Here is a 13587-nt window from a genome sequence, read left to right on the forward strand (position 1 = left end):
GTGGATAAATGTGAGGTTATCCACTTTGGCGGCAAGAACAGGAAAGCAGAGTATTACCTGAATGGTGACCGATTGGGAGAAGGGGAGATGCAACGTGACCTGGGTGTCATGGTGCACCAGTCATTGAAAGCAAGCGTGCAGGTGCAGCAGGCAGTGAAGAAAGCGAATGGTATGTTAGCATTCATAGCAAGAGGATTTGAGTATAGGAGCAGGGAGGTTCTGCTCCAGTTGTACAGGGCCTTGGTGAGACTGCATCTGGAGTATTGTGTACAGTTTTGGTCTCCTAATCTGAGGAAAGACATTCTAGCCTTAGAGGGAATACAGAGAAGGTTCACCAGATTGATCCCTGGGATGGCAGGACTTTCATAAGAAGAAAGACTGGATAGACTAGGCTTGTACTCGCTGGAATTTAGAAGACTGAGGGGTGTTCTTATAGAAACATATAAAATTCTTAAGGGGTTGGAGAGGCTAGATGCGGGAAGATTGTTCCCGATGTTGGGGAAGTCCAGAACCAGGGGTCACAGCTTAAGGATAAGGGGGAAGTCTTTTAGGACCGAGATGAGAAAACATTTCTTCACACAGAGAGTGGTGAGTCTGTGGAATTCTCTGCCACAGAAGGTAGTTGAGGCCAGTTCATTAGCTATATTTAAGAGGGAGTTAGATGTGGCCCTTGTGGCTAAAGGGATCAGGGGGTATGGAGAGAAGGCAGGTACAGGTTACTGAGCTGGATGATCAGCCATGATCATATTGACTGGTGGTGCAGGCTCGAAGGGCTGAATGGCCTACTCCTGCACCTATTTTCTATGTTTCTATGTTTCTATGGCATTTGGTGGTGGGAACATGAATGGCCAATGACGAGTAGCTCCAAGTTCTAATGGGAGCTGCTTGGAAGACATGATCTCACTGGCTGCTTGTGAACCCTTTCCCAGAACTTTCTCACTAAACCCACCAGTCTTAAAACCCCTTCCCTTTTGCCCTTGTACTAATCCACCCACTTCACCATTTCTCCCACTTCCATAAGTACTCATTTACAAAATTCTGTCCTTTAAAAAGGTAGGTGGCTGGATTAATCGCACTGCCTTTTTTTGTTAGGTATAAGTATACAATGAAATGATTCAAAGGCAAATAACTCGGGCAGATCTGTTACACAAGTTTAAATATATGAACAAAACCAGCTCACTGACCAAATAGTTACCATGTTTCAACTTCCACCACTTTCCATTTTGAAATATCCACCTGAATGCTCCCATGGCTTTCACATTATATCATTCCAATATTAGATTATAATCCTTTTATTCACTATCTTTACAATTTTCTGCTCCAAAGAACAGATGGCATGATAGCAGAATTATCTTCAATTTGAAAGTGGCACTTTTGTCTGTTTATTTGTAAATACAATGTTGAAAGGCTGTGAGCAAGAGCAGAGGAAAGCCACAATACCTGTCATGAACACATTCTCCAAGAACCAGGGCAGCACGGTGGTGCCACAGTAGAGCTGCTGCCTTACAGCGCCAGAGATCCGGGTTCGATCCTGAACACTGGTGCTGTCTGCACGGAGTTCATACGTTCTCCCCATGACCGCGTGGGTTTTCTCAGAGATCTTCGCTTTCCTCCCACACTCCAAAGATATGCACGTTTTTGTAGGTTAATTGGCCTGGTGGAAATGTAAAAATTGTCCCTAGGGTAGGATAGTGCTAATGTGTGGGGACTGCTGGTCAGTGCGGACTCGGTGTGCTGAAGGGCCTATTTCCGCGCTGAATCTCTAAACTAAACAGAAGTAGACACAAACTGCTGTAACAACCTTTTTTGTAAACCACCATTTGCATTTCCTTGTGTTCCATTTAACTATTCAGAACTACCTTTGAGAATCAACATTAACAAAATACTGATACTATGATATGTATGCAAGTTCATCAACCTCAATGAAACAGTTTACCATCAACAATAGACAATGCAAGCAAGTTGCCAAATGTAAACCAATTCCTTTATTTTGCCATAATAGATTGTATAGGTGTATTCAGTAAATAATTATATATTCTTTTATATATATATCCTTTTTTGTTTTACTCAGAAATAAAGCCATGGTTTATCCCAGGCCACATGATAAATGGACAAATTACTTATATACAGCACAAAAAAAATATTTCTGGTATCTAGAAGAGCATGTTACATTGCACAGTGTCACAGAATCCATTACTTTTACAAAGATATTATGAACCAAAGAAAAGGACCTAACTTTAAAAATATATTTATCACATATTTCAATAATTATACAGAATCTGATGCCCAAAAGAAATATCATGTTGAATTCAGCCTTGTAACACTGCAAGTTTTCCACCATTGGGGAACCTTGTATTTCTTTATGAAATTAACAGTATGAATTATCTGTTCATACTGTGATACATAGATTTGCCTGTTGCAACTTTTTGCTGTTTATCTTGTCATTCATGAGATTCGAATATCAGCCATCTTCCTTCCAGTAATGGTGGTGGTTGGAGTATTGGGAAAGGGGTGGGTAGGAGGCCTCGTTAACAGTTCAGAGGGTTAGTTTAGTGGGAATGGGTAAGAATGGGTAATGTGGGAGGGATGAAAGAACGAATAAGATTCAGAAAGTGGAGGCTGCAAATACATATTCAAGCTACAATGTTTCTTCTTTCCAAGTAAATCATGCTGCTTCAGTGGGCCAACAACTGAAATCAAAGATATCAATTCCTGTGTGGGGAAAAAAAACAGAATTGCTTTCTTTAGACATCAATGGTTGGTGGAAGGCTTCAGAATTCTGTCGAAATCAAGGATCGAGCACAATTGTTTCCAGAATCCAATGCACAAAAGTGAGAATATTCTGCCCTTTTCAACATGATGGTAAAAATGGAAACGGTAGAGGCCATAAATTTCCACACATTTCAATGAACATTGAAGTGGTTATATAAATCATACTGCCTCTCAGGCCAATTCAACCATTTTCAAAGTATAATAAAAGGTCCAAGTAGTACACTGATCCATTTTCAATGGATTCCTTGATGTCTTTGTTCAAGTTGCACTGATTTCTTTCAATCCTACGTCCTTGCGCATTGTCTTGAATTAATAGGTTTGAGATTGAGTGCAAATTGAGATTAATGTTCTGTAAAAGTAACAAAAAAAACACAGCAATTCAGACAAAATCAGTTGCAAAAACACAACATGGTAGTATTTTTAACCAAACCAACAAATTTCTCCCCGAAGTATTTAATAAATAAATACTTCTCTCTTAATATTGTCCATTAATGTTATCCTTGAAGAATTAATTTAATAGTGTTGTTCAAAACCATGAGAGATTTTGATTAATAAGGAGAATAGATTGGGTGGATCCACAGAGTCTCTGGGCCAGATTGGGGGAATCGAGAACCAGAGGGCATACGTTTGTGGAGGGGGAAAGGTTTTATAGGAATCTGAGGGGGCAACCTTTTCACACAAAAGATGATGGGTGTATGGAACGAGCTGCCGGAGGAGGTAGTTGAGGCAGGGACTATCGCAACATTTAAGAAGCAATTAGACAGGTACCATGGATAGGATAGGTTTAGAGGGATCTGGGCCAAATGCAGGCAAGTGGGACTAGTGTTGATGGAAAATGTTGGTCGGTGTGGGCAAGATGGGCTGAAGGGCCTGTTTCCACACTGTACAACTCGATGAGAGATTGCTTCCAATGACAAAGGGGTGAGCAACCCATACAAGGCAGTTGACAAAAGATCCCGAGGTGAAGTGAAATGATGAAATAATTACAGTTAGATATGATTTGGAATGCAAACTGGAAAACGAGTGGTGGAAGCCAATTCCAGAGTGATAGAAATAGACAAAAATTGTGCACTTATGAAAAAGAACACAAAAGCAGGCTTAATCAAACTAGTCTTTAAAAGAAGCAGATACAAGAGAGATCAACCAAATTGCTTCATTCGGTCCTATCACTAAGCATCCTGATTCGCCCCATTACCTTAAGTTATGCTGAATAGCTGGGCAAATACAATTGAATATAAATTATTTAGTATTTGGGTCTAGCACATTTCTCCTGCCTTATCTTGTGCTAATCTAGGATCTTATTACAGAACAAATGTACAGAATTACAAATTTATCATGTTAAAAGAATATCTTCTGATTTTTCATTATTTCCTAGATTAATGTCATGCACATGATGAATAAAATATAATGAACTTTCAATTATAAACAAACTCAACTGGAAAACTTGAATACTAGAGACTACTTCCTCATACATCAATGGCAAAATACATTATTATCCTTTCACAGTGTTAATTAGTAAATTTTATTCTGCCACTTTTCATATTTTCACGGATAATCTTCAGTTATAAATTATTGTGACTACCATTCTCAAATGAGTGTTGGGGAAGTTAAATGTAATCTGGAGGCTACTTTTTCAACCAAACTTTGTAGTGCTTAGACTAAATAGGAGGAAGGAACCAATTTTTCATTCTCTTCTGCATGAAGGCAACCCAAATATATTTTTTGTAATAGGTATGTGTTTGTCAATGTATGTTCAAATCATATTTTTATAATTAATGCTACTTAGCCATTAGGCAGAAAATCAATTTACTAAAGACTGTACACAAAGTAGTGACTCTTAGTTAGCCAATGTACAGATAAACTAAAACTATTACTGTCAAAACTGACTGCAGAGAGGGACTACCCATAGGTGGAATATATTTTACAGGGAATTTGTAATCCAGTTACACTCCCCACAGAGTCAATTTGAACCATTTCTTGATTTTGTTTTACTATTCTGTACATAACCAAGCGAAAATCTTTAGACTGCAATTTTCAATCTCGAGTGCCCCAGTTGTTGCGACGTCCTTTGAAAAGGAACATTAAGGTAGTCATGTTAGTGCCACCCCAGGGTGCTATAAATGAAGTAGATTAGAAGGTTGCATTGCTTTACCTTTATCATAACTTTTTCAAACCTCTTGGTGACAAATCTTTACATCATTTGGAAGGGAGGGAAATAATAACGTGGTCCATCTAACATCAATGTCAGAGTCATACTGCACAAAAACAAGCCCTTTAGCCCATCACATCTGTCAATCTTTTTGCCCATCTACTAATCCCATTTCCCCTACGTTAGAACCATATCGTTCCATGCTTCGCCAACTGATGTGTCTGAAGAAGGGTCTCGACCCGAAACGTCACCCATTCCTTCTCTCCAGAGATGCTGCCTGTCCCGCTGAGTTACTCCAGCATTTTGTGTCTGCTTAAATGTCTCTTAAACTAGTAATTGTATCTGATTCCACCACTTCTTTTGACATGATCCAGATATCAACTATTTTGTACAAAAAAAGTTCCTCTCAGAATCCCTTTAAACCTCCTTCCTAATGTCTTAAACCCATGTCCTCTCATTTTTGATTTGCTAGCCGAGCCCTCGTTTTTGTTATCAATCTAACATCAACTTTCATGAGAAAGACTAGTGTTTCAAAAAAGTGGCATAGGACATAGGTTCAAGGTGAAGGGAAAAAGATTTAATTGGAATCCAAGGGGTAACCTTTTCACACAAAGTGGAGGAGGTAGTTGAGGCTGGGACTATCCCATCGTTTAAGAAATAGTAAGACAGGTACATGGATAGGACAAGTTTGGAGGGTTATGGACCAAGCGCAGGCAAGTGGGACTAGTGTAGTTGGGACATTGTTGGCCGGTGTGGGCGAGTTGGGCCGAAGGGCCTGTTTCCTGTCTGTCTGTCCGTCCGTCTATATACACATTGCAAAACCTCTCATCTTGTTTGTTCCCCACTTCCTGTATGTTTGTGCCTTATGTTTATTTCTTTGTGCAGTTTTCATCCAGAACAAAATGGTACACAACGGTACAGAATAGCACAACAATTTTAGGCCCACCCTATTCACCATTCCCCCGCGGTCTGAATAAATCCACTTTTGTTACTTTTTAAAAACATTTAACCTAATAAACTTTAATAAATGCGCTCCCCACCCCACCCTCCGGGGACAGCAGCGCCCGTCCCGGTGTGCCTTGCGCCTGACCTTCCTCTCATGAGGCAGCGCAGCGGCAGAGGGTCCAACAAGATGGCCGTCGGCGTTCCCCGCTGCTTGCCGCCGATTGCAGTGCGCTGGACGCATGGGGCCGAGATCAGTGGCTATTCCCTGTCCCCTCCCTCGTCTGCCCACAGCCCCAGGGGACACTCCCCGTCCGCCAACAGGTCCACGGATCGGTAGGGTTGCTGGGCCCGGCACAGCCCCGGGGGACACTCCAAGGGTAGTCATATCTGGTTTACTCCCGATGTTAGGAGCTAGTAAGGGTAGAAATAGCAAGATAGAGCAGAAGAATGTGTGGTTTAGGAATTAGTGCAGAGCAGGGATTAAGATTTCTAGCCAATTTGGATCTCTTCTGAGGAAGAGATGACTTGTACAAGAAGGACAGGTTGCATCTGAACTTCAGGTGAACCAGTATCCTTGTAGGCAGGATTGGTACCAATACTCGAGAGCATTTAAACTAGAGAGGCAGAGGGTTGAAAACCAGAGTAGTAGGTCAGAAATTGGAAGGAGCGATGGGAAGGTAAAGATCAGCACCAGTAAATCTCAAAGGAAGGACAGGCATGGAGAGGTAAAGAAATATGGTGATGCTGATGAGCTGAGTGCGTTTATTTCAATGCAATGAATATTAGGGAAAAGCCGATGAACGTAGAACCTGGATTGTTGCTTGGGATGATAATGTTCTGGTCATTGTGTAGACGTGATTGAGAGGGGGATATGACCTGGCAGCTCAATTTTCCGAGGTTTCGATGTCTCAGACATAATTGACAGGGAGGCAAAAGGAGAGGTTGCACTACTTGGTCTGGGAGTGTCATGGCAGCACTAAGAAGGGACATTTGGAGCATTCATCCACTGAGGCTGTATGGTTGGAGTTAGAAATACGAATGGTGCAATCACTCTAATAGGATTGTATAATAGACACCCCAATAGCAAATGGGAGATGGAGCAACAAATATGCAGACAGAATGTGCAAACTCTGCAACAGATAGCACATTGCACCTTGGTGTACTTCACAATAATAAACCAAAATCTTGATGATGTGCAATGAAAAGCTTTGCTTTGTATGCTGCCCAATCAGATCAAATATACCAAAAATAAATATAAAATCAAACTCAAGTACAACAGATAGAGCAAAGGGGAAGATACAGAGTGCAGAATATAGTTCTCAGCATTGTAGCACATCAATTCCATAGGCAAAGTCAGAGAGTACCCTAGCTTATTGAAGGATGATTCACACCTGATAACACGGGGAACAAGCTATTTCAGAGTCTGGCGGTGCAGCCTTTCATGCTTCTATACCTTCAGCCCAGCGGGAGCATGGAGAAGGAGGAATGACGGGATGGAACAAGTCTAATTATTTTGGCTGCTGCTCTGAGGCAGCTTGAAGTGTAGATGGAGTGAATGGTGGGAAATCTGGTCTGTGTATGGACTGGGCTACACCTACAATTCTCTGCAATTTCTAGAGATCTGGGGCAGAGCTGTTCCCAAACCAAGCTGTGATTCGATCAGACCGTATGCTTTAAATCGTGCATCTATAGAAATTTGTAAGTCATTGGAGACTTGCTGAATTTTCTCAGTGTCTGAAGGAAGTAGAGGTGTTGATGTGCCTTCTTGGTTGTCACATCAGTTTGGTTGGTCCACGACAGATCGTTAATAATATTAATGCTACGGAACTTGAAGCTCTCAACCTTTTCCACTTCAGCACCATTCACGCTGATTGGGACATGTACTCCACCAGGCTTCTTGACGTCTATTATCTCCTTTGTCTTGCTTACATTGAGGGAGAGGTTGTTGTCCTGACACCAAGTTCTCTCTGTGTCTTTCCTATATCCCAGCATGTCATTGTTTGTGATCCTACCTACCACAGTGGTGTCATCTGCAAACCCTTAGATGGAATTGGAGCTGAATTCGGCCACACCACCATGAATATCTAGGGAGTATAGTAGAGAACCAAGTAAACATCCTTGCGGGGCACCGGTGTTGAGAATTATAGTGGAAGTGGCATTGTCACTTATCCTCACTGATTGGGATCTGTGAGTCAGAAAGTAGAGGATCCAGTGGCGGAGGATGAGTTCGGATGGGATTATGGCACTGAAGACAAAGCTATAGTCGATGTATAGGAGTCTAACGTAGGAATCCTTGTTGTCTAGGTGTTCCAGAAATCCATCTTTGAAGATGCCAAAGGCCAGGGCGATGATGTCTGCTGTGGACCTGCTGTGTGTAAGCAAACTGCAGTTGATCTAGGGTGGCTGGCAGGCTGAAGTTAGAGTGCGCTATCACCAGTCTCTGGAAGCACTTCTTGATGGTGGATGTCAGAACTACTGACGGTAGTCATGAAGGCACGCCACCTTACTTTCCTTGAAGCAGGTGGTGACCTCAGGATGGGGTAGTGGTTAAGGATGTCCATGCACACCACTTCCAGATGAGCCTGAGGACACACGGATTCCATCTGGACAAGTAGCTTTCCATGTATTCACTCTCATAAATGTCAATCTTACATCAGCCACAGTAAACATTGGTCCAAGCACACACGAGAATGGCAGATGAGATTGGAGGTTCATCCACCATCCTGTTGTTCAAGGTGGACGTAGAATGCATTGAGTTCATTGGGGAGGGACCCGTTGTTGCCGATGAAAGTGCCCATCTGTGCTCTGTAGCCTGTTATGGCATACAAGCCTTGCCACAATCTTCAGGTGTCCGTGCAATTGCTTTGGGACTCTAGCTTGGTCTGGAATTCTCTCTTGGCATCCTTAATGACTTAGCGAAGATCGCAAATAGATTTCTTTTACTGCTTGGGATCGTTTGACTTGAACGCTCTTGACATAATTCACATGCGATTGGACCTCACAGTTATTCCATGGTTTACGGTGCACATCTTTGAGCAAGATAATGCCAGAGCGCAATGACTATTTGCGTGCTCTTCACAGAGAAGGATCTACTATCATCACATACAATCAACCTTAGCCTGAGGCAATATCAACCCCACTATGCTCACTTATCTATTCCTGGTCAATTCTGACCATTCTATTCAATAAAGTACTTTGAGAGCTTGATGTTCCTAGTTGTAAGTATCACCAATCATTTATCCTGGTTGAACTATATTGACACTCTGATCAAGAAACCACCCCATCACCTCTACTTTCTCAGAAGTTGATGGAAATCAAGCACATCTCCAATGAAGTACCAGTTTTTAACAGATGTGCCACAGAAAGTATAATATTTGATAAACCAGAGCTTGGTATGGCAATCTACCGTGTTGGGGCCCATACACTTTTATTATCTGCACTCTCCTTGTAGTTGTAACACTATATTTTGCACTGTTTAGTTTGTCTTTTGTACCACCCTGATGTACTTATGTATGGTATAATTCGCCTAGATAGCACGCAATAAGTTTTTTTACTGAATAATGGGTCCACGTGACAACAATAAACCAATGACTATATTCTATAATGCAATAGCCTTTAACCTTTCACTAGTGCTTGATTGACTGGGTGGTTAGCAAGAGAACGAAAGGTATAAGAAATTGAGAGATCGGGTCACATTTTCAAAGTGGGTGACTATGTTCATTTTCATTTCCAAATTCATGTTTATAATTTATAGCGTTATTATGATCCTTGGAAACAAAATATTCTTGAAGTTTAAAGGCCACAAAAGTAAATAGAATTTTTTTTATTTTTATAACAGAAGTTTTACAATGGATGAATCAATCAATCTGAAAAAGTATTTTTGTGACGGGTATTCCATGTCCCAGTACAAAATAGAAAAGCACAGATGTCAAGTATGGCTCAGTGGAATCAAAGTGTTTTAGGTTCCAGCACCATTCAAAAGACTTGAGCATAAATCCAAGTTGATATTCCAATGCAGTACTTACAGGCTGGAAACTGAAACACCACCTATTTTCTTCACTTGACATAAACTATCCCTGTGTGCTACGGTGAAGAGTAGTATGGGACAATTACTCCACAATAAATGCAAAGCAACAGATTATTTGCTCATTAACATCGATACTTTTTTGGACTTTACGAAGCATAACTTGCATGCCATGTTATCTACACTCCAAAGAATACTTCTGTAAAATATGTTGCTACCTCCGATCATGCCACTGATTTCATTTGCCCATTTAAATGGAGTTATGTCTGTGAGTTCTGCACAAATTGGTAAATGGGAGAATTTCTGAGAAACCAACGGATTTGAAACTATGCTGGAGCAGGGTAATTTGCTGAGAGAAAACCATTGCTGCTATTATCTCAAAGCATCCCTATTTGCCCTCCACATTTTTCATAATTTTTCCTTGATACATCATCATTTGTTCAACTGAATGTTAGGTGAAAAAAAAATCCAGAAAGCTTTCTTCTCAGCAGGCAACAAAAACAAAATGTATCACAAAAATATTTTCAACTTTCAAATTTCCAATAGCACATTTGTAACAGACAGTGAAAATTGAAAGTCACAAAATTTTAAGTGGTAACTGTGAAAGCTTTTCACTTTCTGAAAACGACTGACCTTTTTCCCCTTCCGAATGGTCAGTGGACGAGTTAACACCATTTTAAAGTGTATGGAATTAGGTACTGCCAAGGTACCCATATACCTTAATTTGTGTTCCAGGCAAGTGGTAATCCTAAAATGCACACCAGCAATGCCTACCCAGTCCACTCCATTGTTTCATCCTATGTTGCAATTAACATCTTACCCATGTGCATCATATTGCTCTTGTTCCACATGTCCTTCTTCTGTGATTTCCTCTGTTCGTGCTAACTCGTCTGCCATTAGAGCTTCCTCCAGCTTTTTTCGCACCTGCTGTACTCGTTCTTCTTGTTTCCTATAGCATAGAGCAGAATTTTACAGATGATTTGCTTTCCAGATTTAACTGCATAGAAATTACTTGCAAAAATCAATCTTAGTATTTGCAGATTTTGATCTGCAATTTTTTTCATTTTATTTAGTACTTGCAATATCTCTATGCTGAAGGTTTTATCTGGAATGCAATGAAACCCATTAAATCCAACGCATTGATTTGATAGTTTAATAAAATTTAAGGTTATACTCATCAGATGTTGCAGGCGCATGATGGCTCAGCCATTTACTGGTTTTTACAATAGTTCCAAAATAGACTGGCAGTTAAAAATATGTTATTGCAGCTGCTTATTTGAGTTTGAAGATCATGTAAAATAACGTTAAATGTTAAGAGAAATCCTTGCCTCCAGTATTCTTTTAATATAGGGGACAATAGGACAAAAGTAAATTTGCTTCTTTGTCTTTTGCAAAAATTGGTTATTTCACTATCCAATAACTCATCAAGGACAATCACACTTATTATCACAAGTCATACGCAAAATCAATACACAGCCAAATTCCTGCATAAATGGAATATAATGTCTGAAGATGGGTCTCGACCTGAAACATCACCCAACAGTTGAGTAGAGTTGGCTCATTCCCATTTCAAAGGAGAGATTTGATTGCATGATTCTAAATATGCCACACAAAAAAGCCAAATTATGCATTGAATCAGGGATACAAATGCCTAAATTATTTGTTTGACTATCTTTATTTCAGGCATGGCAGGTTATAAATACAGATGATAAGATAACTGTATAATGTTTGTAAGGAGAAAATAAAATTTTCTCTGAAGAACCATGGCCATAACAGTTGATATTCTGGCAATGGCTGCTTTTAATTTGACTAAATCTATCATGCTTAATATGTCAGTGCCATCTGCTGGTTTAACAGGTGCACTGTAGGAACAAATGTTTTATAGACACAAAGATCATTTCCCATTTGTACCACAAATGGACATACCAATCACATTTCAATTGATAATACCTTTAAGAGTTATGCTGCTACCAATTGTTGTAATTGATGCATCCTCCAAGAACAATGTACAGAATCTGTAAGACCATCTTCATTATTTTTTAATGCTCTCACTCCTGTACTCTGTCTCGTCATTGATTTTATTTTATTGATTGTATTTTAGACTACTGGGTAAATCCACCCTTCTGTCCATATCTGTGTGTTTGACATCTAAAATATAAATTGGATGATATCAGCTTGCAACATCTGTCACCTATCCAATAGTCATTCAAAAAGAAAATGCATGCTAGATCCCATACTTATTTTGCTGATGGGATGTGCAAGATGGAATGCTCCCTCACATTTATTAGCCCAGAATCAGTCACTGTAAGGGATTCAAGATTAACAGAGGGTAATTTACTCTGAGTTTTATATGAGATAAATGCCAAGCTTCTCACCAGTCTCCTTCAGCAGAAACACACAACGAATCATGGAATTATATGCAATCTTAGTTTTAAAGGACAGAAAGTCCTATTTAGCAGTGTGTAAAGGTTGTTTCCTTGAAAGAAATGCTGAAGGTAAAACATCTTCTGCAAATTACTCCTCTTCCAGGCATGTTTCCCCCCCTCCCCCCACAATTCCTAAGGGATCCAATTGCATTTGAGGTAGCGCAGCTTACAAGTCAAAATTTTAATTTCTCATCTAGATTCTTTATACCTATGACTATTATTTCTTGATTTATTAATTAAAATAATCTATTTCTCCCCACTTGCTCTATCAGAGGGTTAATGGGAGCCAGAGCAAGACAGGTTCATTTGTTGGCAACGGTCTCAGAAGCAAAGAATGAAGAATGGATCAGAGAAGCAATAGCATAAATCATGGAAATGGACAAGCAAGGACATGGGTCGATATGACTATCGGATGCTGGTGGTAAATGGGGGCATAGAATGCCAGTGCAGTGACGTGAGAGGAGGGAAGGATAAAGTAGAAATAAGTTGAGGATAGGGAAGTGGGATATAGATATAGCAGAAGTTTGGGTCATCTATCATACTGCATTGTAGAAGCACGCTACCTGCTAATTCTCTTATCCGTGGAAGATCAAGATCTACAAACTGTCATAATAAATGTTGAAAGAGCAAAACAGTTTTCTGCTGGTGAAAAAATATGACCACTCAATGTTAATCTTTCAGCCTCAACTGCACACAATTAAAAGAGTACTAGGCGGCTCCTTTTTAACTAAAGTAAAGAGAAAAGGGGCACTGTGGTGCAGCGGTAGAGTTGCTCCCTTCCAGCGCTAGAGATCCGGGTTCGATCCCCTGACTACGGGTGCTGTCTGTGAAGAGTTTGTATGTTCTCCCTGTGACTGTGTGGGTTTTCACCGGGTGCCCTGGTTTTCTCCCACTCTCCAAAGTAGTACAGGTTCGTGGGTTAATTGGCTTCTGTAAATTATAAATTGTCCAGTGTGTAGAACTGTGCTAGCGTACGGGGTGAACGCTCGGTGGCACGGACTCAGTGGGCCAAAGGGTCTGTTTCCACGCTGTATCTCTAAATTACGAAGTTAAAAAAATATGATTTATTGAACTTATAGATCAGCCCAGGCACTGAGATCTGTGGGTGATATCACTGGTCTTGAATTCTTTGCTGTTCACCAGGCCTGCCCTCCTTTTGTTTTCCTTACATCAGATGTTTTACCCATTTCCAAAGCATCCCTCGAGCCAATTAGAAAACTGTAGGGTATGCTTAATTATCTATAAATACAGCTCTATTAATGTACCATTTT

General features: G+C 40.4%; 1 protein-coding gene across 1 annotated transcript in view; it reads right to left on the reverse strand.

Annotated features, from left to right (window-relative positions):
• Nucleotides 1–1962: 1962 nt before the first annotated feature.
• LOC144605887 (methyl-CpG-binding domain protein 2-like) overlaps nt 1963–13587 on the reverse strand; it is a 77328-nt gene continuing 65703 nt past the window's right edge. Inside the window, exons 6-7 of the mRNA XM_078421574.1 lie at nt 10711–10839; nt 1963–3121 (exon numbers count right to left, since the gene is read on the reverse strand). Of these exons, the coding sequence (XP_078277700.1) occupies nt 3082–3121; nt 10711–10839 (169 nt within the window). The 3' untranslated portion in view covers nt 1963–3081. The remainder of the gene's footprint in view (nt 3122–10710; nt 10840–13587) is intronic.

The sequence above is a fragment of the Rhinoraja longicauda genome, chromosome 1 (assembly GCF_053455715.1).
Source record: "Rhinoraja longicauda isolate Sanriku21f chromosome 1, sRhiLon1.1, whole genome shotgun sequence".
Classification (NCBI taxonomy): domain Eukaryota; kingdom Metazoa; phylum Chordata; class Chondrichthyes; order Rajiformes; family Arhynchobatidae; genus Rhinoraja; species Rhinoraja longicauda.